Here is a 27,604-nt window from a genome sequence, read left to right on the forward strand (position 1 = left end):
GAAAAGACGATTAGGCATTGGGATGGGCTGCTCAGGGAGGTGGTGGAACCACCAACCCTGGAGATGTTTAAGGAAAAACTGGTATTGGCGCATAGTGGAATTGACATAGTGCTATGGTGTAATTGACATGGTGGTGCTCGGTCATAGGCTGGACTAAGTAATCTCAGAGGCATTTTCCAACCTAATCAGTTCTGTGATTCTGAGACCCGAGAACACAGTGCCCGAGAGCTCCGAGCTCCCTGTGGTGCGGGGGAGGCGCCAGGATGCTCACGGCGACAGCACTGCCGTTCCCCGGGCGTTAACGCTCCCCGAGTCCCCGCACGGCCGTGCTCCCGCCCCGCCTTCCCCAGCCCGCTCTCCGGGCACCGCCTCCCTCGGGCTGCCGCCGTCCCACCCCGCCCCAGGGCGTACCACGGGAAGTGGCAGCGCTTGTTCCTCGCCTGCCCTCCCCGCTGGGGGTGCGAGGCCGCCGCTGTCCCGCGGCGCAGCGGCCATGGCGACGGGCCGTGGCAGGTAACCGCGGGCGCGCCGAGCGGGGCTCTGCCGGCCCGGGGCTGCCTGCTCGGCCTTCTTCACCTTTTCCGGGGAGGGTGCTTTGCTGTTTTCCCTCACTCCCATTGCTTCTCTAGGAAAGTTAGTTCACCTGCTTCACGGCTCTGGTTTCTAGCTCTTTACTCTTCACGGCCAGGGCTGGGGGCGTAGTGCTCTGCTCTCCCTTCCCCTGGCCCTACGGACACCTTGCAGTGGGAAAAACGCTGGTGTTGCAGGTGCACGGAGGCCTGGGTTTAACACTTTTTTCTCTGCCTGGGAAGGGGAGCTTAAACTTCGGTATGTCCTTCAGCTTGGAGGAGATGCTATAGTGAGAATCCACAAAGTTAGTTTAATGTCTACCTTATGTGGTTAGGCCTCTGTAATAAATAAGAGGATTCCACTGTGGAAGGTGTGATTACCTAAATTCTTACAGTACAGGTTTAGCTTTCAAAATTTTAAAGCATCAGTCTGAGAGGCAAAGCTGAGAAAGCAGATTTTTCTGCTAACCCATTTCTTCAATCTTGAGTTTCAGAGCAGTTTCATTTCCCTGCTGTTTTTGGTTGTTTGTTGGTGGTTTTTTTTTTTTTTTTTTTTAATCTGCAAATGGGTTGGGGTAATACCCACCTTTAAAAAGACTGAAATTGTTGGCTGAGGGAACAAAACCCAACCAACCCATGTCAAAACGTTATTGTTATTTTTGTTTATCCCCAGATACACTTTAACAGGTAGCGGTGTTATCACTACTTAAAACTTTGTTTTGTTATTTGAAATGTTACTTGAAAGACAGTTGTTTGCTGACCATCAAAAAACCAAGACACACTGCAACTATTGAGTGTGAAAGTGAAAATACTGGTACAAAACTGAGCCACATAGGTTGAAAGCTAATGAAAAAGCAATTGAAGTTGTTGTGATTCTTACATAAGATCATCTCAGTGGTTCTAGAAGTTTCTGAAGAGGGGGTGTAACAGCTGTCATTGATTTTATCTTAGGCTTGTCTGCTCAAGCTGTGTCAATGCAATGTAAAAGCATTCTGTTAATGCTAATTTAAAATCTTAGCACCCACAGTACTTGAAAAGTAATTTATGGATTGGGTTTGCTGTTTGTTTCTTCACACCTTGAGAATATTTTTGTTTTGGAAGATGCAAAAGTTCTGCATTTTTTTTTAAATTGAAGTTTACAAAAACAATAGCTGTTACATTAAACTTTTCAAGGCATGTGTGGGCAAAATGTTTCTTTCCTCAGATATCTCTCTGTGGGGTGAAGAAAGGGGAGGCGGTTTAAATGAGCAAGAAGGACTGAATACAGGCTATGCAGGTTATGCTTGTCCAAGGTAGTGTGTTTTAAAATCCAGAATCCAGTTTCTTATCTGAATTAGTCCCATGGCTGGAGTCCGTGAAGTTGTGTCCCTATAGAGTATGCCCAAACTCTGCTTTCAGCATGGATTCAGGACAGACCAGCCTGGGATGTGCTGCCCTGAAACATACAGAAGTGATAGTGCTGCTGCTGTTGATCACAACTTGTGTTTCTAAATCCCTTTATTGGCAGTTTGTTAGTGCCTCATCCTCTAGGAGTTCTTGATAATGATACATGAGTAAAACCCTTGTTTGATCTCCAGGTTCTATTATCTTTATTATAAGACTACTTTTTTGTAGTTGTTAATTTGGTTGGTCTATCAGTGATTGGCACCCAGGCTGAAATATGCATTTCTTTTTGTTACGCTTATAACAATTCTCAGTAAAATGTCTTGGATTGTTTTTTTTTTTACATAGTGCAGTTGACAATGTAGACCAGAGTTGTTAATTTCTTTTTATTTTTCTTTGAGCATAAATCAATCTTAAATCAAAGTCAGCTACTACTACCATATATACATGTATATGGTAGCCATATAGTTTAAAAATAGCTATTCCCCCCCCCCAATATGGATTGGTTACCTAGAAACCCAGAGCTGTTTTGGCCAGGTGTTGGAAATCTGCTGGCAATTTAAAATATCAATAATGCAGTGAATGGGGAGTTGTGGCCACTTAGTGTATTTGGTTTAAGATTGAAACTCTGTCTCCGTATTTCTCTGTGGGTTAATGATAGTATTTGCTTGCAATTATAACTTATGAAGTCCTTCTTATCAGAAAACTTGGAGAAATGTATGAGCGGTTGGATTACAAGAATTTGTGTTAGAAATTTGCAAAGTTCCTTTCTTTTCTATCCAAATTGTGATCTGGAAGTGTTGCCAAAATAGGTTCTTTCACTGTGATGTGCAAGAGGCCAATCCAGACACAGGGTTGAGGTTTTTGATGTCTTTACAGTTCTGCACAGAAGGGGATGCTGGGTGGTGAATCCACAAAGCTGACACACCAACTATCAATACGGTTTACTATTTTATACATTTTAGCTAAGGAAGGAATTAGTTTTCACTGGTTACAAGTTACATAATTCTCTTATTAATAAGTTTTCTATCTTCTATTGGATAATGATTCTCTTGCTTTTCATGCTAATTTGCATGCTCAGTCTTTATCTTTTTTGAGCCAGTGAGTTTCTTGGGTCAGTGATCATGATCTCACATTTCTGGAAGCTGGAGCTAATTTCAGCACAATTACTGAGTTGGCTTTAATAGTTTCTTCGTTATCTTGGGAGTTGTTCCAGGTATCCTTGTGGCCTGTGAATTCTGCATTCTTTGTGTCCGCTAGCAATGGCCATCCTTCTTCCCAAGCTTTGTTAACCTCCCCCTAGGTCTGAAATCAGTGAAGCATGTCAAGCTCTAAACCTTAACAAAGCAATTCTACCAACAAGTAATTTGTCTGTCTAACATCTGGACATCCCTGAGAGCTTGTTATCTGCTCTCTGTTTCATGGGTTAAATCTCCTTTCTTGCTGTTCATGCAAGTAAAGAGCATGGTAGAGTATAAAAGTATACGAATTCTTTTTGAACCATAACAGTTTCTGAGAAGTTTCAAGGTATTGTTTTTATCTGGTATCTTTTAATAACTTAGAAGAGTTGGGTGGCTCAAAAATATCTCTGGAGTAATGTTGTGAAACAGAAGATTAATCAGTGAGTTTGACTCACTGCAGGGGCCTCAGTGGGAGCTTGGTTGTGGTGGCCAAGCGGTGGTGCTGCTGTCTAAGGATAATAGATCTCCACTGCATTCAAACTGATTTGGGGGAACACTGTTATTCCCTTTGGCTGCTGTGAGAGATGTATCACAGGATTGACAGCTGTGAGTTTAAATCTGAATCTTCCTCATGCCAGGTATTTTAACTTGGGTGTAATTGTTCAAGTAATAATGGTTGTCATGTGATGTATTCCCTGCATCCTGCATTGGTTGAAATATTGTGTCTAAGTGTGCACAGTATGTGTATTTCTTCATTTTGTGAATATGTGACTCTTAACAGCTTTTCCTTCTTACAAGTAGGTTAAGAACCTTTGCTACAAGGCCTGGGGAATGTTCTGAAACTGTAAATGCTGGAATTAAAAGTTTGCACTTGACACCTCCCATAAAACGGAAACCAAATGTGCGCATTGAGAGGTGAGTATGGCTTTATGTTAGGAGTAAGAGTGGAAGTCCCCCTGTAAGCTGTCTTTTGACTGCTTGCAGTAATTATTTTCATATCTTAGAGATTTCTAGGTCAGATACACTGAGTTGAAAAGATTTTCTTTCCTGGCCTACTTTAGGATCCTGTGTCCAACTTCTAATGTTTTCTGGCATGGTTTTCTTTTGTGTTCTTTTCTAAATTCATGAGAAGTATGTACGTTTTCCAAGCCATGTGAAGCCTTCAGCAACTCCTTTGCAAGTCATGGGCAATATTGTTCCTTGAGAATAAAAATTGTTATTTTATTCCTTCAATGAAAGCCAGTTCAGAATTCAACTGCTTCTGTGTCTCTTGGTTATTGGTAGTCATCAAGTGGATCTTAGTGTATAGAGAGGCCTGAGAATGGTGGATTGGGATGAGGGGGAGGAATAAGTGGCTGCTGCATATTTGCTACAAGGTAAATGTTTCTCTTCTTATTTGACAGTGAAAAGGCACTTTCAGTATAATTGTGAGTTTTCTTTTTGAAAATTAGTTACATTTTTACACAAAAAATTTCTAAGAATATGTTACCTGAGAAAGTAATTAGTTTTCCTTGTTTTATACATTTGATATTGTGAGGGTGTTCACAGGGGTCAGAGGATGAGGGAAGAGACGAGGACCTGACTCCATGTTTCAGAAGGCTTGATTTATTATTTTATGATATATATTATATTAAAACTATACTAAAAGAATAGAAGAAAGGATTTCATCAGAAGGCTAGCTAGGAATAGAAAAAGAACGAATGATAACAAATGCTTGTGTCTCGGACAGAGTCTGAGCCAGCTGACTGTGATTGGCCATTAATTAGAAACAACCACATGAGACCAATCACAGATCTACCCGTTGCATTCCACAGCAGCAGATAACCATTGTTTACATTTTGTTCCTGAGGCCTCTCAGCTTCTCAGGAGAAAAAATCCTAAGGAAAGGATTTTTCAGAAAATAAAATGGCTACATGATAGCTTCCTGTGTATTGATTTCTCTGTTTTGCATTGGATGGCCAGTTTAGTATTTCAGTGCTGTCAGATGGGTGTAATGGTGAGAGAAAAAAGAAAAAAAAATCCCTTCAGCTTCCTCCAAAAGAAAAAGAATATGGTTGAAAATTCTGGATCAAGTGTATTATTTTAGCTAATCTGCAGCCTTTTAAGGTATCACTTCTAAATTATCTCTGGAATGAGTGCACTAACTGCTTTGGGCTTACAGTGTATAAGTTATTTCACATAATAACAGTGCCAGTTTTGGCATGTTGCTTCTATGTCAATGCAACTAAGATTCTGAGTTTAATACAAACACTGACATATTGGCATTATCATGCTACCCTTTAAAGCTCTCTGCTTCTGAAATAGTGTTATTAATCAACAAGTGTTGCAAATAACCCAGTAGTAAAAGGACAAGAGGCACAGCTGGAGTATTGACTTTCAAAGCACCTTTTATTTTCAGTGGTGATTTTGATGTGGCCATACTCAATGCTCAAGGAAATTAGAGTATAAAATGCATGTATTTGAAACTCTTTGCAGTTATGAGGTACTGCTCAAATGGTATGAGGTTCCTGTCTGTTAATGCAGAAATCACATTGGCTCATCTCCAGGGTATGTTCTGCTTGCCATGCTTAGACTGGCACCTGCATTTCAGGCAGCCTTCCAGATGCACAGAGACATTGGCATTTTTAAGATATCACTTGGCTCTTACTTTCAAGTTCACATCTTTCTGTTGACATAAATAAAAACTGCACAAGACACCTGAGCATGTACAGTTTGAAGATTATGATGAGGTAGAGCATGATCTTGCTGTTAGACCAGGACATTTCTGTCCTGGTGCTTCCTGACACCTGACACAGCAGTCAAAAGGGAGCATCTGCAGTTTTGCAAATGCTGGTTATGGAAAAAATGTTAAAATCATGGCACAAGCAGTAAGAAACTGCTTGTGAAGCAAAACAAGGTGGTTTCATGTTAAACATAGTTAAAGTTAACAAAGTTTATTGAAAGTACAAATCCATACCTTTTCAGGTAATTGTGCTGTGCCACTTGAATAAGTTGTCATGAATTATTTTAGGCAAATGCCACATACCAGAGAATGAAATTAGAACTCAAACTCCACAGTTTAACTCTTCAGGTGATTTTTGATTCATCTGTTTACAACCTGCTGGTTTTCACCTCTTTTGTTTTTGTCTGGTTTGAAATTAAAATTCTCTGCCATTGTCATTTCTGGAGTTTGCAGGCATGTCTAACAGTATTCATTTTTCTTTTCTTTTCCAGCATGCCATCAGAAATGCTGCTAAAGATATTTTCCTATTTGGATGCTGTGTCCCTATTGGCTGTTGGTTGTGTGAATAAGCGCTTCCATGAGCTGGCCAATGATAAGTAAGGAAGAGGGAACGTCTCAGCTGTGCAGTAGATGTGTTTGCCTGAATTATGAGTCCTTCTAATTTAGTTTCTCTGATGCCAGAGCACTGATGCATGCACCTATGGGCAGTTACTCTGCTGAAATTGCCCTGCACAGCCCACAGCATGTGTTGCATGGAATTCTAGCTTTGTAGGGCCTGTTGTTTAGTGGGAGTTATGAGGCAAAAACTAAATCCAGTACTTTGAAATGTTGCTGTTGGCACTTTTTTTGTTTTAAAATTTCTGTTTGTATTCACATGGACCTGCACAAACTTCTCAGTTCAGGTGATCCTTAATGGTCTGTCTCCAGCAGCTTTATGAAATTGTCATAGCTTTCACAATTTTGCTGTCCTACTTACTTAATTCTTTCATCAGTTTTTTGCAGAGGGATTGATTCAATCAAGTGATCCACTAGTGGTTTTTATCTGTTGCTCTGTTTGTGAAATGTTGGTGATTTCTAATGCGAACAAAAGAGACAAAGATAAATACCAACACATTTTTTTAATAAGGATTGCTTATTCAGAGTTTATAAATTGCTCCAATATGATGATAATTTTGTCAAAGGGTAAAGAGGAGACACCCTGGTTGGTATGTCATAACTAGGATGTGGGCATCCTTTTCTTTCTAGGATTCTACTGCATTAGTATTGTTTGAATGAGAAAATGCCTTCCTCTATAGGAAGTTGCTGTACCTGGTATTAATCTATTTCTCCCTTATTTACTGAAACTTGTATGGTGAATCAACTGGTTTACCTTGGCATTGATACCTTTAGAACTGATGAATTTAAAGGGAAGATCTGTAATCCAGATTTAGGTTTTGAGGCTATCAGCAGGTAAGGGTAGATAAAAATTGCATAGTTGACACAAATTACCAGTCTTGGCATGTGTTTTCCACTTCAGGTGGTAAGGCAGGATAAAATCACTGTGGCTGTCCAGGGGAAGATGATTCATCTGTCTCCATCTCGACGATCTCTGTTTCCATTTTCTAATCTCAACAGAGATTAGTGTAAGTGCACAAATGGGACTTGGGGAAGAGTTGCTTTCCCTTATCTAGGAGCCTGACTTGTTCAGTGGGCCCAGGTCATTTCTTCCTGATGGATTTTAATGGACCTTCTTAAGACCCTGAGTCTTGTAGTATATGAACAGAAGTTTTAGTTGAAGTCCCTGCATACTTCTGTGACAAATCTGACCTTGGTTTTTAGATGGAGTATCTTTTTTAGGATACTTCTGCTGTCCTTGATGTACAGGGTGCTGTCCTTGATGCAACAGGAACATCAGTCTTTCATTGTGGTATGTCTTTGCTGCTTAATGCAGTGATTTGTCTTTTGGCTGTTCATATAATGAGTGTGCTTGAGCAGTTCTTGGCACTGATGTCTCCAATATAGCTGTTGAAGACAAGAAAATGTTTATGACCCCCCCCATCCCTTTCTGCACCCTCCGTGCCCCAGCATGGGGCATTCCAACCTCCCTATCATGCAGTGTGGGAGGTCCACAGATATGGTCTGCCTGCAAAAACTTGAGGATTCTGATCACCAGAAGAACATGCCTGTGTGAGAGGAAGTGAGAGCACAGGGTCTTTTGGGCATTGTCATGGCTGATGATGATGTGCCTGATTCTGGCATTTGAATTAGAGTAAAAGGCTTGTCGTAGGAATGTCCAGTAAGAGGCCTTGAGATGAGTATTAATAATTTGAGGCAAAAAGAGCATGTATTCTGTTGTGAAAGAGGCAAGCTTGTGCTTCCCTGTTGGATGCCTTTTTGATTTATCTGTCCTGAATTCTTCAGAAGTTGAGGATAAAGGGGCAGTGATACCTTCCTAAACACTTGTGATTCCAAGTCTTCCTTCATCTTCTTCTCTGTCACCCTGCCCTAGCTGAATTTTTGAGTTTCTTGAACTAATTTCTTTGCTTGCACAACACTGTTTTGGGAAAGGAAGAAGCAATATGTTACTGAGAGTGAGGATGAGGATGGTAGGTATTTGTCATTAGTCCATCTTCAGTCAAATAAATTGCTTGAGTCTGCAACTTCAAAATGCAGGAAATGCCTACTACTAGAGAGGGCTCTGTCTTTTCAGCATCATACAGTAAGATGCAGAGTATCTCCCTCCATCAAAGGATGTCTGTCTTGGGAAGGGGTGTCTAGTTAACAGGAGAGTTCTATAGGAGGTTATTTTTTCCTGGACTTTTTAGGCTGATGAAGACCAATTGGATGATACACAGCTCAAATTCCCCTGGTGATGTGTTAAGGACATCTCTCCTTTTTTTCATCACTGGACAATTCTAAACAGCTTTGTTGTTAAAAAAGAATTTTCCTTCTCCATCAGAAATGTTTTATATTATCTGGTAACTTGGCTGCCTTTTATGATCTTAAAATAGAGGTATCTTAAAAATCTGTTTCAGTTATGGGATTGTCCTTTATGTTACCCTTCCCACCCTGCTTTTGGTGAAAGGAAGGTTGAAAACTCATGTTGACTGTGACCCACTTTTACAAGTCACAGTAGCTTACTGGTCTGTGTGTTTTAGACACTTTTGTCTCAAAAAATGGCAGTGGGGAATTCTGTATATATCTGCAGAGCAGCAGGCTGGAAGGTTTTTGCAAAATCCCTGAATAGGTTTGCATCAATAAGCAGAGCCTGGCTCTCAGCATGTGGGGGCTTATTCTCAGTGGCTGATGAATTGAGAATAGTTTTGATGGGTAGGAGGCAGTGTGGGATGGATCTAGTCCTTGGATGCTTTGAGGAGAGGGGAAGATGCCATACAATACTCACTAGTGTAAGTTTGCCTGAGGATAAGTGAGAACTGGTAAAGGTAATCTTGCTGATAAGTGATAGAAAATGTCTTAAGAAAAAAATTTGTTGCCCTTGCTATTCATTTTTTTTTTTTTAGTGCAGTTATGTACACTATGTGTCTAGCACTTCAGAATGAGAAAACTTACTGGCAACCTGTATTCACAAGATTATTCTTTGAGTTCTTGTAGGTTCCTGTACTCAATATTCTGTGAACTGTCCTAGAGATACTGGGGTATGAGAGGCTGAAATGTGACCTCATAGTTTCCCTGGTGTGAAAGAGATGAGCCCATCATTACAGTCACATTTCTTTGACTTCAGAAAGTAATGTCTTCTCTGGGCTTTCCCAAAGAGAGTGCAGAAGAGATCAACATGACATTGATACCACCAAACAAAGGTGATTCTAAATTGTCCTCCTCCACACCACTTTCAGCTGGATCTGTGAAACTTGAAGTGTACAGATTATCTTTGTTGAATAGGAGGTATTAAACCACTTTTCCCACTAGCTGATTTTCTATGAGGAGGACAAATCATTGTTTTGGGGTAGAATTTTCAAAATTTTCTGCTTAACCTTTGTCAGTTTTCACTTACTTTGCTGACTATGACTGTGCTATCACAGAGCTTCATCCTGGCTCCCATATCTTTGGGAAGACAGATGAGACTTGTTTTGTGCTAACACTATGCTCAGTGGTAGCTGAGATGTGCATATAAAAAATGAAGTGACTATTCTTGAAATTTATTCCTCTTTATTCTGTTTTTATTTTCAGTGGAATTTGGCTGAAACTCTATTCCAGCTCTTTGCACCCAAAATGGACAATTTGGAAAATGAAGTCTAAACAAACAGAAACTGTTTCTTTGGGCTGTGCTGCTTTACACGATAAAGAGCCTGGGTACTGGAAGAAAGAATACATCTTCAAAAAAACATCTGCCTTCAAAACTAGAGTAATGCGGCTCGTTAAATTTCTGGATCCTTATACAGGTCTTCCATGTAAAAACAAAGAAGCTATGAAGTAAGCAATGCCTTGTCACAAAGATTTACTTGAGAACAATGTACAAAATATTAATGACTCAGGGGGATATAGAATTAGAGCTAAAAAATGTATATGATAATGGGAAGATACAATGATAATTAAAAATGACTGAAACTGAGGAACATAAGTAGCAGCTAGTAGAAATTTAAAAATTCTGTTGAAAGCATAGTTTAAGTTTTATCACTTTGGGAATTTGTTTTTAAACACCCCTCTCCCCTCTCAATTCCTAAATAACAGAGTCTCTGGGTTGAGTTGGATAATTGTCTTAAAGGACAAAAATGGAAAAGAGCATGTAGTAGAGAAGCCAAACCTATCATTTAAGGACACGTCTCTTACTGTACTTTGGCATGGTACAGACTGGCCATGCTTAGACATCCTGTCAACCCTGAAACTATTTGGAGTTACACCGTTGCTTCCTGACCAAAGCATACCTCCCAACAAGAATGGGTGAGTTTTGACATAGGATTTTGAGGATTTTTTTGGGTGCAACTGGTTGATAATGTGTCTGTATGAGCTATCTGACATTTGTTTGACTCAAGAAGTTAACTCTTCATTCAAAAGCCTCCCTGCAATTTTCTTTCTATGTTCTTCTCTTCTTTGGTAGAGCTTTTCAGCAAGAAATAGTACAATCCAGCAAGCTATGGAATTAATTCATAGGTTAATGTAGCTATTGGCATGTGATATGCAGACTGATAGGTCGTGACTTGGAAAGCTGAATCTGAGGTATAGACACAAATGAGTATGAAAGAAAAATGTAAATCTAGGAGAATTTATTGAGAGAAATTTAGCTTGGAAAAGTTCATTAGTATTTATGTGGCTACAATCAGGTAATCTATGTTGTTAAAATTTATTTTCTGTCTGGTAGGAGTGTGTGTGAATTTAGAGAACTTGGTGTTTAACTACACATGCAATCTTCAGCATATGCATATAAAGTCACACAGTCCACAGCCTGTCCCTTGTTTTTTAACTTAAATGTGTACAATGGTTTTTCACATTATAGTCTAAGAATATATTTAAATGAAAAGTGTCTATTTGAGGTATTTGTTTGCTGTCAAGGAGCTTAGCACAGGTCTGGGCCTATGTATATAGAGGTGCAGTGTCAGCTACATGCTTCTTACACAAAGCCCCTAGCCATAGAGCTCTGAAAAGAGAGAGAGTTATTCACCTACAAAACAGTGGGTTCCTCAACCGGAAGAAAAGTATTTACTTAAATAAATCAAGAGAAGCTTTTGTATAAAGTTAGCTGACCAAGTCTTGCAGTCAAATTATATAGGAAATGTAGTTGTTTTACCAAGATGTAAAGATTCATATGTAGAAAAATAAAAAAAGAAAACTTGCAGGTGATCGATGTACTTATTTCACAGAGTTACAGGTTTTTACAAATTGTGACTATAGATGAAGGCAGTGGATTCACCAATTTCAGTATTGGTCATTGTTAAAACTGTAAGTGCGGGGACAGGCCTGATGACTGTGAAGACTGTAAGTGCAGGGAAAGGGTTGATGTTGATTAGGATGAAATTTTTTACTGTGAGGGTGGTGGGACACTGGAGCAGGTTGTCCAGGAAGGTTGTGGATGCCCCATCCCAGGCAGTGTTCAGTGTGTAGTTGTAGGTGATACTACAGTGATACCAGTGGAAATCTAGGAACTGTTTTGAATATAATAAGAGCCTAAGTCTGAAAAGGATTTTAGAAAGACTTCTTTCTTCATTCTGAATAGGTAATGCAAACTCTACTTTCTGCTCTTTTTTAAATGTGTCATTAGTTAATAAGGGTGTCCATGAACTTATATTTAAGAGTGTTTTGGAGCTAAATGGCTTTAATTATAGGTAAAATATTAAAAAAAATCTAAAAAAGGAAAGCTTCCAATAACACAAACTTTAAATTCATTATATATACAATTTGATTCTTACCTTTGACTTTTGCTTCACAGTGATAAATGTTCAGTGATTCCATATAGTATCAATAAAGTATCAAAAACAAATTGTAAAGTAATTCTGTATTTTGAAAAGTTGGGCAAGCACATATGTTCTTTTTTAAAAGAGTATTTTAGAAGATCATATAGTGTTTTTTGTTTCTTATCTTGTTAAGGGTTCAGATTCTCATGTATAGTTTATGACTCTGCATGCTAAATGCTTTCAAAACCATTTTCATAATGTGCTGCTGGTCAGACTTCAGAGTTAAAAATGTAATCAGGCTGAACTTTTACATGAATAAGGAGACATAAACTTGTGCTACATTCTGTATGTTCTTTTCAAAGACCTCGTCGATTTTCCTTGATTGCTGAATACCATCTTGCTAACCTGACTGAAAATAGTGTAGTGGTTGGTGCTGATGAGCTTGTCCAGCTTTTCAGTCTGAGTCCAGGACTGTTAGTAGGAATGTGGAAGGTAAGATAACATTTTGTTTCAGTATTTTATTATTATCTGAAAGAAAAGAGGTTGTTGTTTTTTTTTTTCTTTTTTTTTTGGCTTGTAGTTTGGGTTTGGGGAGGGTTTTTTAAAAAAATCTTTCTTTGTTTTTCTCATTGGATTTTGAAAGATGTTGTCTAAAGCAGTAACCATGAAACACATGTAGGGACAATAAGTGGATGATTTATTGTATCCTAAAGAGCTGTCACTGGAGTATATATACATTAAAGAAAACCACTTCTAATTAGAAGATCAGTTATGCATCATTCTGTGTTTGATACTGTGTTTAATTTCATTTATTTTGTAGTCTTCACATGCACAAGTTTGATATCCTAGAGTAATTTTCAATAGAATGGTTTGAGAAGTGCTTCTTCCTGTGATTCATGCCATTGCCTGTCCATATCACTCTAAGTGATGAGTTCCTACGTAGCAACTTAGCTTTAATCTGTACCACCAGGTAGCTGTATCCTGCTTCAGCAGTAGGCATGCTGTAAATCATGCCCTTTTGGAGGTATCAAATTCTTGGTATTAAGAGTCTAAGTTAAGCAGTTAGCCTCTGGAGGGTGGATGTAGATATGAGTGTCTTTAGAGGGCAGTGCAGAACATCTAAAGTAGACTTCTACACTAAAGGGGTCTGCATCTTTGCATGGAATGCACTGGGACCTCTGTGTCTGCCTGTTGCTATGCAGGGCTGGGTGCTATGGAAGCCTATCTCAGGTGTTCTGCTCTTGATCTCAATTCAGAGGTGGCAGCTCTTTTTTCCTCCCCTCAGTCATGCTGTTGACATCGACTTAGGTTATTTGGCACTGGCAAGGAACTTTCCATGGGGAGGCTGTGAACAATTCCCGGAAGTTGTCTAATTTCCAGCTGCAAACATGGTGCCTCAAATGTGCACAATCACCAGAGGCAATGTTGGAAACTGCTGAAGGACTATTTCTTTCACTCTTAAAGATAAGAGTGAAAGTCTACTTCCTAGAAAACTTGAGACTGCCTGACCAGCACAAACCTGTTACAGGTTGTTTCAGTCTATGAAAAACTGTGCTAAATGAACAACCATTTCTCTCGTATCTTCGGAAGTTTTGTAGACTGGTGTCCCTGTATTGTTGGCTCTGTGGTCTTGCTTATGCATTGGCCCCATCCATGCTTGGAAAGAGAGCTCTTTCAGCACCTGAAAATGGTTCAATCATAACCAAGTTCCACATAGTTGTTAAAAATTGAGTGCCTCAATCTAGCATACAGTCCCTGCTTCTTTTTCTGAACAGCAGTTCTTACTCTCTGTGTAGGCAGAGTAATATGAGGTAGTTAAGTGTCAGTGGGTGTAATAATTGTAAATGCCACACATCTTGTTTTTTAGTACATAGCTGCATAACAGAAACCAAGGGCAGGTTATGTGGGCCTCCTGGTATTTGGATAGAGAAAGGCTGAGAAATTATGTGATTGATAGATCTCCCTAGTTAAATACTTTATAGCAGTAATTTTGTACTATGAAAATACAGGAGTAGTTAAAAAGCCACAAGTTTGAATAGAGGATGTAATTTTCTGGTAACCCAGAGAGATGAAAACAGTAGTTGCCCATATTTCAGAAAAGTATGGCAGTGAATAATTTTCCTATTGACTTGGGTGTTTGTAAATGTAGGATTTAAATAATGCATTTAAAGAAAAAAAACTGAGATCCTAGCATTCTGTGTTGTTGAAGTAAATACGTACCTCTGTCTCTATTTAGTTTTCACATAGATGTTTTCTTTGACTATAGAGGGTTATGTTTTTAATGTTTTCCCAGGAGTAAATAATCTGGTGAAGACACAATTTTTACTTTGAAATTCGCAATTTCTATTGAATAATTCTGTATGCCTCGCTGATGTTAGCCCTCTTTGGAAATAGCTCCTCACACATGAAAATAAACTCGATGCTTCAGTAGTTGGGAATAAGTGCTGTTTGATTCTGTTTAGGTATCTTTTTTAAAGTGGTAAGTAGAAGCTAGGGAAGTACAATTCTTGGATTGCTCTCATAATTTTTGCCTTGGCATAGCTGGCTTCTCTTTCTTTCCCCATATTACAAAAGTGTTGCAGTCTTTTATAACCATTCTGTACTCTTGTGAAAAGACAGTAAAGGTTTTAGGAATCCAAGTGTTAAAGCAAGCCATTACTAACATTATTATAGTAATTGACAGAGTAATAAGCAGCAGCATTTATCTATGAATTTTAATGCTCAGAAAGACCTTGTGAAAAAAAGAATTTCCAGATGAAAATACATCTACTTTAATTAACTTTTCAGGGGAAAAATGAAATTGCTTTTGTTATGGCGAGTCTTCATTATAATCAACTTCTTGAGAGAAGCATTTTGGGTTCTTCTACTGTGTAAGTTTGGTTTTCCTTTGTGAGTAATAAAGATAACCTTTTGAATAAAGCTTTGAATTTTACAGTTAAAATTGGCTGCTGGTAAGAGGTTTATATTTAGGCAGTAATTAACTATTCTTGTTTAATATAAACAGCAGTTACAGCAACTAAGTAAAAAACTGTAGAAGCATTTTCATACTAAAATATGGCCATTGTTATGCTATTAAGAAGATAATTTAGTTATACAAGTGTACTGGTACTTGCCATATTGAGAAAGATAGAAATACACTGCACATACTTTCTCCCTTTCCACAAGCAGTCTTCTTATTTCCTCTTTCTATCTGAAACAGAAAGAAAAGAGAGAGACATTTCAGGAAGTAGGGAAGTATTCTTTGGCTGTGTAAGAGGGGGGAAACTCTGGTAAACTGGTGAGGCGCCTGCATTAATCTTTTAATCCTTTTGAGAAAGTAGCTGGGTTTCCTATGAAGTGTTTGTATGATTTTTTAGCTTTAGAACAGTATTTGGGGAATTTATTTCCCACTCAGCTTTCTGGTCAGATACTGTTGTATCTACCAGTAGTCTTAAATGCCCACTATAACTTAGTGTGGCTCTTCTCACACAGAATGTAAGATTTAACACCATCTCCCTTAATACTAAATTGAGTCCTATGTAGAAGTTGCTCAGTTGCCTCTGGCATGTGGTCTCTTTAGGTCACTTGTGTGCAGTACTTATTTAGTTAGCCACAGACAAAATTATTTCAATATTAGCTATTTCAGAGAAGTCTCTAGAGCTAGTGGACTTTTATATTTGTAGTTGAGCTGATGCTTTTTTCTTTTTTGTAGACAAGTCCATGTTTTGAAGTTTAACAGATGTACCTTTTAAAGTTGACTGCTGTATTTTCTGCCCTTGGGTAGGCTGAACAGCTGATCAGCAATATTAGATACTGTAGTGTCTTAAAAGAAGCATAATGAACTAGAGGTGTTTGATTTTGAAACTGTCTTAAGATGACAGTCTCAATGTTGGCCTATGTGTTATGTCTTTACTAAGTCATCTCCCCTTGCTAAATTCTTTTTTTTTTTTTTTCAAGTCAATATTCTCCTCCACCTAATAAACCTTTACTGGATGATATTGACTCAGAATATGGACTACATGACTACAGGCTGCATCTTGATCTGCATGGCAGAAACTGCATGTACCTGTGTGGATCCTTCAAGTGCCTCTTCTGCAGAAAACGTAAAGTTGATGGAGCAATAATGTCTGTTTTAAAAATGATCCCTGCTGTTGCATCTTTCCTTCTTATATCCAGTTTCTCTGTTTTAAGGTGTGAAACTGCAATGGAATTTTAAGAGTCAGCTATCTTTCTGTTTGTGGTGTGATTTCTTTATATCTGCATGGTGCTTTGTGTGGCATCCTAAGCCTGCTCTGTAAGAAGACTGCCTGCTGTTAATTGACACTGTCAGCCTGGCACACAAATTCTGCAGATTTTCTATGTCTTGTCTTTTAGTTACGTGCTACATTAATAATACACTGGCACAGTTCTTGATGCAGGTTGATGTTTCTTTCACGTGTATTTTATAAAGGAGAGAGCGATACATATTGGAATCTTGTTTCTGTAGAATTCTCCTCAAGTATACTTTGGGTGAACAGACGGATTAAATGTTTAGGTACATTTGTACAAGTTACTGTGAACTTTAAATCTTGAAGTTTCTATTTTGGTGAGCTTAAGGTTGCCTGTTTTGACATCCTTTCATTGTGTGGAAAACAGTTTCAGTCTTCTTCTGCTGCTTCATTCGGTTTTAAGCACTTCTTTCCATGAGACATGGTTGCCCATCCCTGTTCTTCTCAGCCCAAATTCATAATTGTACTGGGGTTTTGAAAAATACATGGGTGATCTCTCTTTTGACTTAACTTCAGCATAACTTCCTAAGCTACACAGCTGTCTTTCTGTAATCAGAGATAGATTAAAATATTAAAATTGAACACTGTCATTAATTTAATTTAGAATTAAGTATTGTAAATTAATTATTGCTCCCCAGTATTTTTATTTGATGCCAGCACTCCTGAGCGGTGTGGATTTCGGACCATATTGTTTTTCTGTCAGTAGAGGGCGCTGTTGTCAGGCGTGAATTCTTTTACAGGGCTGCGGAATTTCCCCGTGATTTGGTTTGGTTTTTCTCGTTTGTGTTTGGTGATTCCAAGAACTGTGCTTTAGATTGCAGCCTTATGCGGTGTAGAGTGTTGTTGTCCTTGAACCTGAAATATACATGTTTTCAGATTTTAGAAAAGCGCCAAGCTTGAATTAAAGCAAGACTTCTAAGGATAAAATTACAGTGAAAGCCTATGCATGTAGCAAGAAATCTTTCTTGAAGTGTTATGTAGTACAAGAGTTCTCTTTATGTTCTCAGAAAAAAAATCTTCTCAAAATTGGCCAGAGGCGTGGGTTTTTGGGATTGTGTTGGTTTTTCTTGTTTAGCTGAATATCACGATTTCTAAAATGAAAATGTTATACTTCTAGCAATGCAGTTGCACAAGAAAAAGTATTATGTGGCATACTTCCTTTCTTGGTATCACATTCTTGCTGCTTAGAAGCTACTTCCACAAAAGATTAAGCTGATGTTTATGCAAATTGAAGCAAGTGTCCATGAGCTACAGTTGTGATGCCATCTCACTTAGCAAGTTACAGAATCTGTTTTATGTTCACAAGTGTTTTCTGAATTGCTTTGGTTTTGTGACCTTCAGCAGTGTGACAGCCATCAGATTCTGGTCTCAAAGGACATCAGACAGCTGAAGCCATGGTTCTGCAGACAATAAACTCATTTGTCATCTAATCCCTTCCATGTGCTTGCACAATAATTCCTTTTGGAAAATGCTTGACTTCCTCCAAAAAGGTGTAGTGAGGCAGCATATGGCTGTCTGCTGTCACATTTTTCATTGTGATTTGTTATTAATTTTTCTCATTCTGGTGAACATGGTGTTGCTGAATGTGGCCAGGTTTATCCAAACTGGTTGTGTTGGATGATTTGTGTTTTGTTTTAAGGGTCCATTTTAATAATACACTCTATCCCATCCTCTGGGAGGACTCTGAAGCATGGAAGTCCTGCAACATACTGGGAAGTCTTGCTATTTCTGAAAATTCTCTACCCAGTCCAGTTTTATTTTAAATTATAGATGCAACCCACCCATGACAGTTTCCCTAACTTGAGGCACATACCAGTTGTGAGCTAGTTCTGTTGTTTTACTTATTTATTGGTTTTCACTAAGAAGCTTTAGGCATTCCTAGGTTACCAGAGAATGCCCACTTGTGTTTTTCAGAATAACTGATTTGTTCAAGATTAATTTTTGTCTGCTTTTTGTTAGTATATATTAATATTGTGCTGCACTTTGCTACTCCATTTTCAATTCATTTTGCTGAATTCTTAATATTAAATTAAAAAAGGTTATGTCACACTGAATTGGACCAAGCAGACGGAATGTGTATGGCTACTGATTTTTTTCCTGTTATTATACTTGCATTGCAGTAACTAGCTGTTTTTGCACTGTTTTGGTTGGGGTTTAGCATTTTATTTTATGCTTCTTTTCATGTAAGCAGAATTCATAGTATGGTCTCTTTGACAGGTACTGTAGGGTGAATATGTTAAATATGTTGTAACTGAATTGAAAATATTTAGAAAACTTTCCTTTTTTTCAGGAAGAGTTATGAGAGGCTTTTCATATGACTCCCAGAAGCCATGGATCTGACTTCTTCATAAATATTTTTGAAATGTATTTACCTAGGTTTTCAACTTTTTAAGCACAGCTTTGTAGCCACGTGGTAGTTTAAGCTTTTGCTTTTCAATGTCAATTCTTGTTGATGTAAAATGGTGTGTTGTGCTTGCAAAATGTAAGGATTGATTTTGGTGTATTTAGAGAACTTTTAGGCTTTGTTTGTAAAATTTCACATCAGACATTTGAAATGTTTTGCTTGACCTTGAAGATTGATTTGCAAGTTTAAATAATGATTTTAGTGTGGTAAGACTGGTTGTTGGCACCCAAATTACTGTTAAGCATAGCTTTTCCTCTGAAAATACCAATCAAATGACAACTTGCAACAAAGGCTTGGTTAGCAAAACAAACTTCTTGGCTTTTAGCTAAAATAAGTGCTTTGGAACTATTGGTCTATTTGTTTCTTTCCCCTGAGGTTTGTCTACATGATATATGTTCTCTTTGCTGGTATTACCTTTATTTGGAAATATTTGTTCCCTATAATTTACTCTGCTGCTTTGCTTGCAGTTGCTATGCGTGTCTTGCATGAATCAAGGACTAGAGATGTTATAAGGGGACAATGAAACAAAGTCTGGTTCAGCCTGAAGAAAGCCCTGTCCAATTTGCTTCCTCTATGTTTCTCTTTGTATGTTTAACATAGCTTATCCTGCCCTTTAATTTCATGTTCTCATCTGACTGGGGTGAGGAAGGGGAGATTTCATTACTTAGCCTTCAGTTTCTTGCTTGTTTCTAGGCAGGCTTTTCCTTCCTCCTGAATGTGAGGACTGAAATAGAGCTTTTATATTAAAAAAAACCATATATAAAATCTGGATTAACCAACCCATTAAGAATTAGCCTTCAGATTCCTGATCTGTTGCCTGTTTCCATTCTGGCTAAAGTTAAGAAGTAACTGCAACACATCATAGCCAGATGATCTATCTAGCAATGTGTATTAATGCCATGCAATAGTAGTGATGTCCTGGGCTTCATTAATTTATTAGCAGAAGAATGCTTTTTTCAATCCTTTTTTATTCCATTCAAACTTCATTTGATCTGAATGAGTAAGAGAAATGGACACTTCCATTCAGATTGGAATTGTGCATAACCAAGTAGTCCTTTTGGAAAAAATGCTTGTTGACTGGTGTTTTCAAGCTTCTTGTATAAAAGCTCAACTTTAAATGTGGACTTTCAGTGGTTAGTCAGTAAACTATTTCAATAAGATATTTTTACCTTGAATGAAATTTTGTCATTGAATTTGATTTACTGAGGTTTTGGAACTGGACCATTTGGACAGGTGGCAACTTATGGCCTTTTTCTACTTTGAGCCGGATCCTGGAAATGAATTCTGCTTACATTTTCCTCACTGACTTCTTTTGCACTTCACTGAAAGTGGGTATCACAGTTTGGAGGATTGCATTTTCCTTCAACTATAACAAAGTATTTCCTACAAAATATTTCCTGGGCATAGTCATGTTGGTTTCACTGTATTCACACTCCTATTCCAAACAGTGTCTGTACTGAAAAACCTGCAGCTGTTGTTCTCTGTTATGTGCTGGCTGCTTCCTTTCCATAAGTGTTCTTTGGACTCCCCACTGGTGAGTGATGCCTTTCCAGCATTGGTTTGTGGCCAGCTCTATCTTGGGAGTTGCTTGGCTCTACAGTACCAATTCAGAGAAGTTTTTGGCCTCTGTGTTCAAGTGTGGGCTTTCTTTCTCCATCACTGATTCCAGCTATCTGCTTCAAGTAGCCACCAAGCAGAGGTTTTGCTGACCTTCTGCAGTGTGACACCTCTGAGTTCAGTGGATGCAGCCACTGAACTCACAGCCAGTCTTCCTGATGTCGCTGCTTCTGTCTGTAGCCTCATGCTGCTACTTGGGCTTGATTGAAGGAGAATCACAGGCAAAACACTTCTGCCTTTTTTTACTTCTGTCACTTGCATCTTAAATCTCTGCAAGTCCCTTCACTTGTTACCTTACCATCCAGGACCTACTACTGGATCCTGACAAGCATTATGTTCCTGGGAATTCTTCTCTCCCTTCGTATGTGTCTCCTGCATGTGCTAGATACTTTCTTTTTTCTACTGAGGTCTCTAGTGCTTTTGTTTTGCTCTTTTGAGAGAGTATCTCTTGTTCAAGGAAACTTGTTTAAGGGATGTCCTACCAAGAAATCTGCTTATGTCATGATGTGATGCTTTTATTTTCATTTTTCTTTGTAGTCAGATCATGTTCACTATGATGTACCCCAAGTTATAATTAGACTGTTGGATTCCCTTGTTAACTTTCCTTCTCTGATAGCAAAGGAAAAAAAAATTGAAAAAAAAATGCCAATCTCTTTTGAGATGAGAGGAAGAGATTCCAAAGAAATATGGTTATATGTAGTAATAAAAAAATCACAAATCATAGTAATTCTGCCAAAAAAACCCCAGGGGCCTTGGAGAGCTATTTAAAAAATGAAAAAATCTGTAATTTAAAAACTTGATTCAAATCAAATCATACTTCATGTCAATTTAAATGATGCATTATCCTTTCTAAGGAGGAATAGTTATCTGTGTACCCTTTGTATTGGCTTATTTGAGTTTCCAGTCAGAGATAAGAGATTTAAATAACTTGAAAAAAAAAGGTTGGGGAGGTATCTCATTGTTTTATTTTGTGTGTTAGTGTTGAGCTTGACTTCTGGGGAATGGGAAGTTACGGAGGCACTGGTGGCATGAAATTGAAATGCTGAGTGTGAAATTTACTCCTTGCATCCTTGTGTAAGTTCTTTAGGTGGCATTCCTATTTTTGTACTAAAAAATACAAAAGATTTTTTTATCTGCAGTTTCTACTGTGGATCACAGAATCAAAGCTCCAAACTGCAACTTAATTCCTCTATAAAGTGCTTGATATTTGGCTATTGGTGTATGCCAGGGTTTCTTATTGGTGAGTGGGAAGAAAAAGACATGGAAAGGAGATAAGAGAACATTTACAGTGTACTTGGGCTCAATTTGATTTATACTGGTGTAATGTTGTATATTGTTTATATTTTCAGGTGACATTGAAAATGGATACGTGAGGCTCGTAGTTGTAAACTTAAAGGATAATAGGAAGCACTTGCCTATTATTGGGACACTTGGCATATGCTGGGAAACAGATGTGTTTAAAGGCAATGTAAAGGTCAGAAATATTCTTTATTTCTGGAAATGCTTACCTCAAAACAGAATTATGTTTGTGCAGCCTAAATAGGCTAATTTTTAAACAACCTTTTGATTTGTAGAAGCTGTCTGTAACTGGACAAAACTCTATTCCAATATTCAAAAAAAAAAAAGTGAATTTTGAGGAAAAGAGTTCTCTCCTTTCTCTCATAGAGTCTGGATTGCATGATAGACCCATTATCTGTGTGTAGTTGCTCCAGTGCTTTCCTCTCAGCAAAGATGCTGTGACTGACCAGCCCACTTGGAAATGTTGGACAAAACAATTTACTGCAGATGTACTTTTTGTGAGGATTTTTTTTAATTTGGTGTGAGAGTGTTATTTTTTGTTTTGTGTTTTTTATTTCTTTTGGTTTGGTTTTTTTGGTTGGTTGATTGGGGTTTTTTTGTGAGCAATAAGCCTTGAACCTCTGGGGAAATACTCTGCAGTTTGGTGCTGTATGTGCAGTGAAAGTTAGGAACTGCTGGGGAATATTACAATGCCAGTGGACACAGGAAACTACAGTCCACATCCACACAGTCAGCACCTAGCTCCAGTCAGGTACATCAGTCAGCTAGATTAACTCTTTATTTTTAGAGGAATGCTCACACATTCTGTTGGATAAAATTCCTAAAAGAATTATTTCAAACAAAGTTTCAGAGTGGTTCTGTAGCTTTTGCAAAAGTGGTGAGGGCAAATATTTTTAAATATACTTTTATCAGCATGAATATTTCAGAAGTTGTGAAGATTCTGATAAATATATTTAGGCACTACTGAAAAATCATCTAGTTCAACATTTGATTTCAATTTCAGCGCTTCTTTTGGAAAAACCCGTCAGAATTAATAAAACTGTTGTTTCTGCCAATCCTGTATAAATTTAGAATGGAATACTCTTTGATGACAGTTTGTTTACCAAGGCATGTAGTGACAAAACCAGGAACAATGTCTTTAAACTGAAAGAGGGTAGGTTTAAACTGGGCACTCCATGCTGAGCATGGTGAGGCAGGAGAGTTGGAATTAGATGACTTATAAAGGTCCTTTCTAACCCAAATCATTCTATGATTTTATAGGATTAACAGCTGCTTGGCAGAGTCTTTTTTTTTTTTTAATAAAAAAAATCCTGAGTAGTACATAAGCATTTATGAAGTTATCTGTCAGAGGAAACAGAGAGCTATGGCTGTAGTCTTTAGGTTTTTCAGTTTTAATCATTCTCCCATGTGCTTACAGCATAAATTAAATTTAATATTTGTTTCTAGCACAAAATAAAGAGTACACTATTTTTTTTAAACCTCATTTTGTGATGAGAGATGGAACATGTCAGCATATAGCTGTGGGTTGAATTCAGCGTGATTTTTACCATAAATCTCTAAAATTCTTAAAGCATGTGAAGGCCAGATAATATCAGCCACAGAAGCAGGACATTCCATTACTTTGAATTTATTTGACTTTTAGCTAATACTTTAAATAAACAAAAAAACCCCTAAAAACTTCCTTGGCACTTCTGGGTTTTTTAATGAAAAATTAATTGCTGAAGTACACATAGTTGGAAATTGTCATGGCTTAGGAATGGTATTCTCCAATTTAGTATTCTTACTGTAACCACTCCAAATCACACTCCACTGGCTTGCTTTCCCCTTCCTCTCCCCTGTGTTGGGCTGGAGAGGAGAGGTGGAGGCGCAAAAGGTAAAGATCAAGGTTGAGATAGGAGCAGGAATGAGATAAGAAAACAGAGAGTAGCAGCAATAATATTAACAACAAGAATGTACAAGAGAGGGGAGTGATTCGCATGCAAGTGCTCACCATGGAGCGCAACCTGACCATGGTGCAATACCCCTAAGGAGAAGAAAGCCCTTTCCTAGGCCCTGGAAATGAGGTGAGCTGGTGTAGAAAAATCAGCATCTTAGCCATGCTCTCTCCTGGCTGCTGCAGAAATTAACCTGATCCTGACCAGAACCAGGACAGAAATGTGTGGGAAGACCCCACCATCCTAACGCCACCCCACACCACCCCACTTTACTATTTATAATTGGCTTATTATATGCAAGCTGTCAGACCAGAAAATAGTGATTCTTTCTTGTTTCCAGTGATTCTGTAGCTCATATAAGTTTATTACACCATCATTAGGTTCCGTTTGAATTTTGTATTTTCAGCATAGTCTACAGTAAAAAGCTTAGGGAAACTGTGTGTATCATATTGCCTCATGTTTGTGCCATCTGCCCTTGTGTTGTTTGATTGAAGTAAAGTAATAGTGAAAGCAATGTTAGAGCAACAGAAGCACAACTATGTAGTACAGAGAAATAAAGCATTCCAAATGAATTTTTTTGGCAAGGAATATGTGGTGTTGGTTTGTATATGCTTTTGGAGCACAGATACCACATAATTAAGATAATTTGATTAATTTAATGATTCAGAACTCATGAGAGTAAGGAACAGCTGATACTAACAATGACACATGACTCCTATGCTTCCAAGGGATATGTGAAACTATCAGTTTGCCAAGACCAAGGAAGTGGCATTAACATTTTTAAATTATCTAGTTGTGTAATCTTGCAAAGAAATATTTTCAAGAATTTGTAAGCGGAGGAATTACATCAAGATTATTAATATTACCTTTTTGGGAACTGAAGCTGTGAGCCTTTCAATGAGTACTGTATACAGCTGGCTTGGAAGGGTAATTGTGTGTGCACTGCCTTGGGGGTGGTCCCTGAGTATCTTTGCAAACATTGCTGCATTCACACAAGTTTAGCAGCTGACTTTGAACTTAGGTTACTTTCTCATATTGAAGGGACCATCATTATTTGAATGGTAAAGTAACTAATAGTTGAGAAAAACAGGTGTTAAAGGCTTAAAAATGTTCAAGAAGTAATGTCTGATTTGGTTTGGCAGTGGTACTTTCTGTAGCACAGCATTTGATGTGTGTAGGCTGCAGTTTCGATTTCTGTAGGAAATCTCTAAGTATTTGTTGCAGTAGGTCAGTGAAGCACTATCAATTTTATTTTGAGGTTTTAGCCTTTGTACAAAACTCTCTGAACCATTGATATGTCTTCTAATCTACTTACTGTGCCATGACATAGGGAAATAATCTCTTCTGCTTGTGTTTGTAGGACTGCTTTGTGATGGATCTGACTCTCTTGGATGAAACTGGAATGCCCTTCTGGTGTTTTAGTGCTCCAGTCCACATGGAATTGTCTACCAAGTCATCCGGCCTTTATGACTACATGGGTCATATCTATACTGCAGACTATGCAGATTCAGAGGGTAAAGTCTGTGTTGAGTTTGTATGGTTGGAAGAAACCAAGGAATATATTATAGTCAGTTTGGTGCTTTATGTAAGCACCAAAAAGGTCAATAGCTGGTATGGAACAAACTACTGACTTAATTAGGTCACTAATTTCCTTGTTTTGATAACCAAACAAACAACCCTGCTACAACAAAAACCACAATAAACTGGTGATGCTTAAGATTGACACCAACAAGCGAGACTCTTCCTGCAAGTTTTCCAGTAACAAGTGCAATTGCCTAAATTTTTTTAATAGGCAATTGAGGAATCAAAGAGACATATTAAGTGAGAGGTTTTCTTCTCTGTTGAACATTATGTGGTTAGTCTGTTTCTCACTGGCAATATTGAAATTATTTTTAGGAACACTTTTCTTTATAGGCATTTGTTACTATGGTTAAGGAATTGCTTCTTTTGAGAGCCGTGCTGTAAAGATGCCTTACCTTACATAAGCTACACTGGTTTTGAGAACATTGACTTTTATGCTTAGTAATAAAACAGCATGTGTGCTGTTCCCTCCAGGTTTGTTGGAGTGTAATTGGTAAATGAGAAGTTTTGTTAAACACATTTTGTTAAACGCTTTTTCCAGAAAAACTTCACTGAAATATATTTTAGTAAAAGATTGAAAGGCTAGATGGGAAGCCAGATCTGAAAAATGTGTCAGTCAAGGCATTTGTTAAGAAAGTAATGTAAAATCTGTTTATGATGTTTCTTTAAATTCTTGTTTGTTTTGTTTTCCCATGTTCTCACCTTGTCTGATTGAGAGTAGATACTTGCCTCACATGTTGGCCTATGAATAAGTATCCCAATTATCAGCCAACCTGAGCTGATGTCTGCTCTTACAGAATGTATGGAACATTCAGTTGTTTTGGAAACAATGCATATCTGATGCTGTTTATCTAACAGTATGAATCCATATAAAAATTGAATATATGTGTCTAGTATTTCCAGTTCCATGGAGCAACTTTAGAATCAAATTTTCTACTTTCTATGTTAATTTTTTTTTTTTAATTACATGATATTGTGAGTCCAGTGTCATTACCTAGCAAGGACAATTATATTGTTGCCTGCTCTGACTTTATTATGGTAGTGATTTCCTTAAAAATAAATTCTCTCTTTATTTGTTTATATACATTAATTGGTTTGTGCAAACAATGTTCATATGCAAGCACTTGTCTTCTGTGCTACAGAGGTAGATAGATATTACAGCCATAAAGTTTTTTCTTAATTTAAATTTCAAAGACAGTAAGCTGAGGCTGACACAGTTCTAGTTCACCTTGTTAACCTTACCTAAAGAAGCAGTGGAAATGTTTCTGCATTTGGTCGTTAGGCAGACTAACAAGAGTGATCAGCTGCATTTTGTCTCTTTTCTTACTGACTGCTGATGGGGACAGGGATCCCTAGAAGTGATATAAAGCTTTTAACATGTTGACTGGGTGTGATGAATGCCAGAACGACAGACACTGAAAGTGATCTGTGCAGACAAGTGGCCAGTCTAGATTTTTGTTTTTGCCCAGATTTAGCTTTTGAATTACTAGCTTTAGCAAGGAAATAGTAGCTCAGTCCCAAAGTTTTCTTAGTCATTGGCCTTACTGCTAAGCTTGTAAACAAAAATGTAGAATTATTCGGGATACATTGTTCCTTTGAAATGTGCAAGTATGTTCTCTTCCGTGCTGTGAAGCTACCAAAGACAATGGGCACCCAGCAGCCATCAAATGGTCAAAGGTCTGTCACTGTTCATTCCAGCTGAATTTTTATTGTATTTCCAATATTTCTGGGTTTGGTGTTTTTTAATAAAAGTAAAATACTTCCTTTAATAAGCAATTCCAATTTCTAATTAATTTGATTATTTTCTACAATTGAATGCTTTATAGAAAATGCTGGCATCACTGTTGGAAGTGGAACAAGAGAGTATGCTGTCCCTACCCCTGACAAGCTAATCTAGTAGCCTGAAAGTTTACTGACTGAATTGATTAGGATGAGAGTAACTCTTTAGCAGCACTGTCAACCTAAAAGGTGATACAAGGCAGAGCGGTTTTGTCAGGTTATTGCAGCTTCTGCTGTGCATAAACATGCGTATTCAGCAAACCCAAGCAAACTGTTACAAGATCTTAAAAAATGGACCCAACTGTTGCAGAACTGTTCTCCTGTATCTTCACTGGCTATAATTGTGTCTTTTCTGAAGATGTGAAGGATTTGTCCTGAAACAGGCCTCAGATGGACCTAAATTTGATCTCATACTTATGCCACTCCTTTGATTTTAGCTGACAGTTGCTTTTAACTTGCACAGCAGAAGTGAATTCAGTAGCTACCAGCTGTATGATCAAACCTGGTAAGTTACACATGCCTTAACTCAAGCTTCCATTTCTTCAACTCTGATCTTCTTTTC

The 27,604-nt window shown here is 38.0% G+C and overlaps 1 protein-coding gene across 1 annotated transcript; it reads left to right on the forward strand.

The window, feature by feature from the left end:
• Positions 1-164: 164 nt before the first annotated feature.
• Positions 165-26,165, forward strand: FBXO15 (F-box protein 15). Its single transcript, XM_071456445.1, has 10 exons — positions 165-513; positions 3,935-4,048; positions 6,347-6,451; positions 10,023-10,265; positions 10,524-10,733; positions 12,544-12,673; positions 14,969-15,051; positions 16,118-16,263; positions 21,799-21,923; positions 25,043-26,165. The coding sequence occupies exons 1-10, from the start codon at positions 494-496 to the stop codon at positions 25,310-25,312; spliced, it is 1,446 nt and encodes a 481-aa protein (XP_071312546.1). The 5' UTR covers positions 165-493; the 3' UTR covers positions 25,313-26,165.
• The last annotated feature ends 1,439 nt before the right edge of the window (positions 26,166-27,604 follow it).

Source organism: Agelaius tricolor, unplaced genomic scaffold (genome assembly GCF_023055355.1).
Source record: "Agelaius tricolor isolate 1412-34295 unplaced genomic scaffold, bAgeTri1.0.p SCAF_2, whole genome shotgun sequence".
Classification (NCBI taxonomy): Eukaryota; Metazoa; Chordata; class Aves; order Passeriformes; family Icteridae; genus Agelaius; species Agelaius tricolor.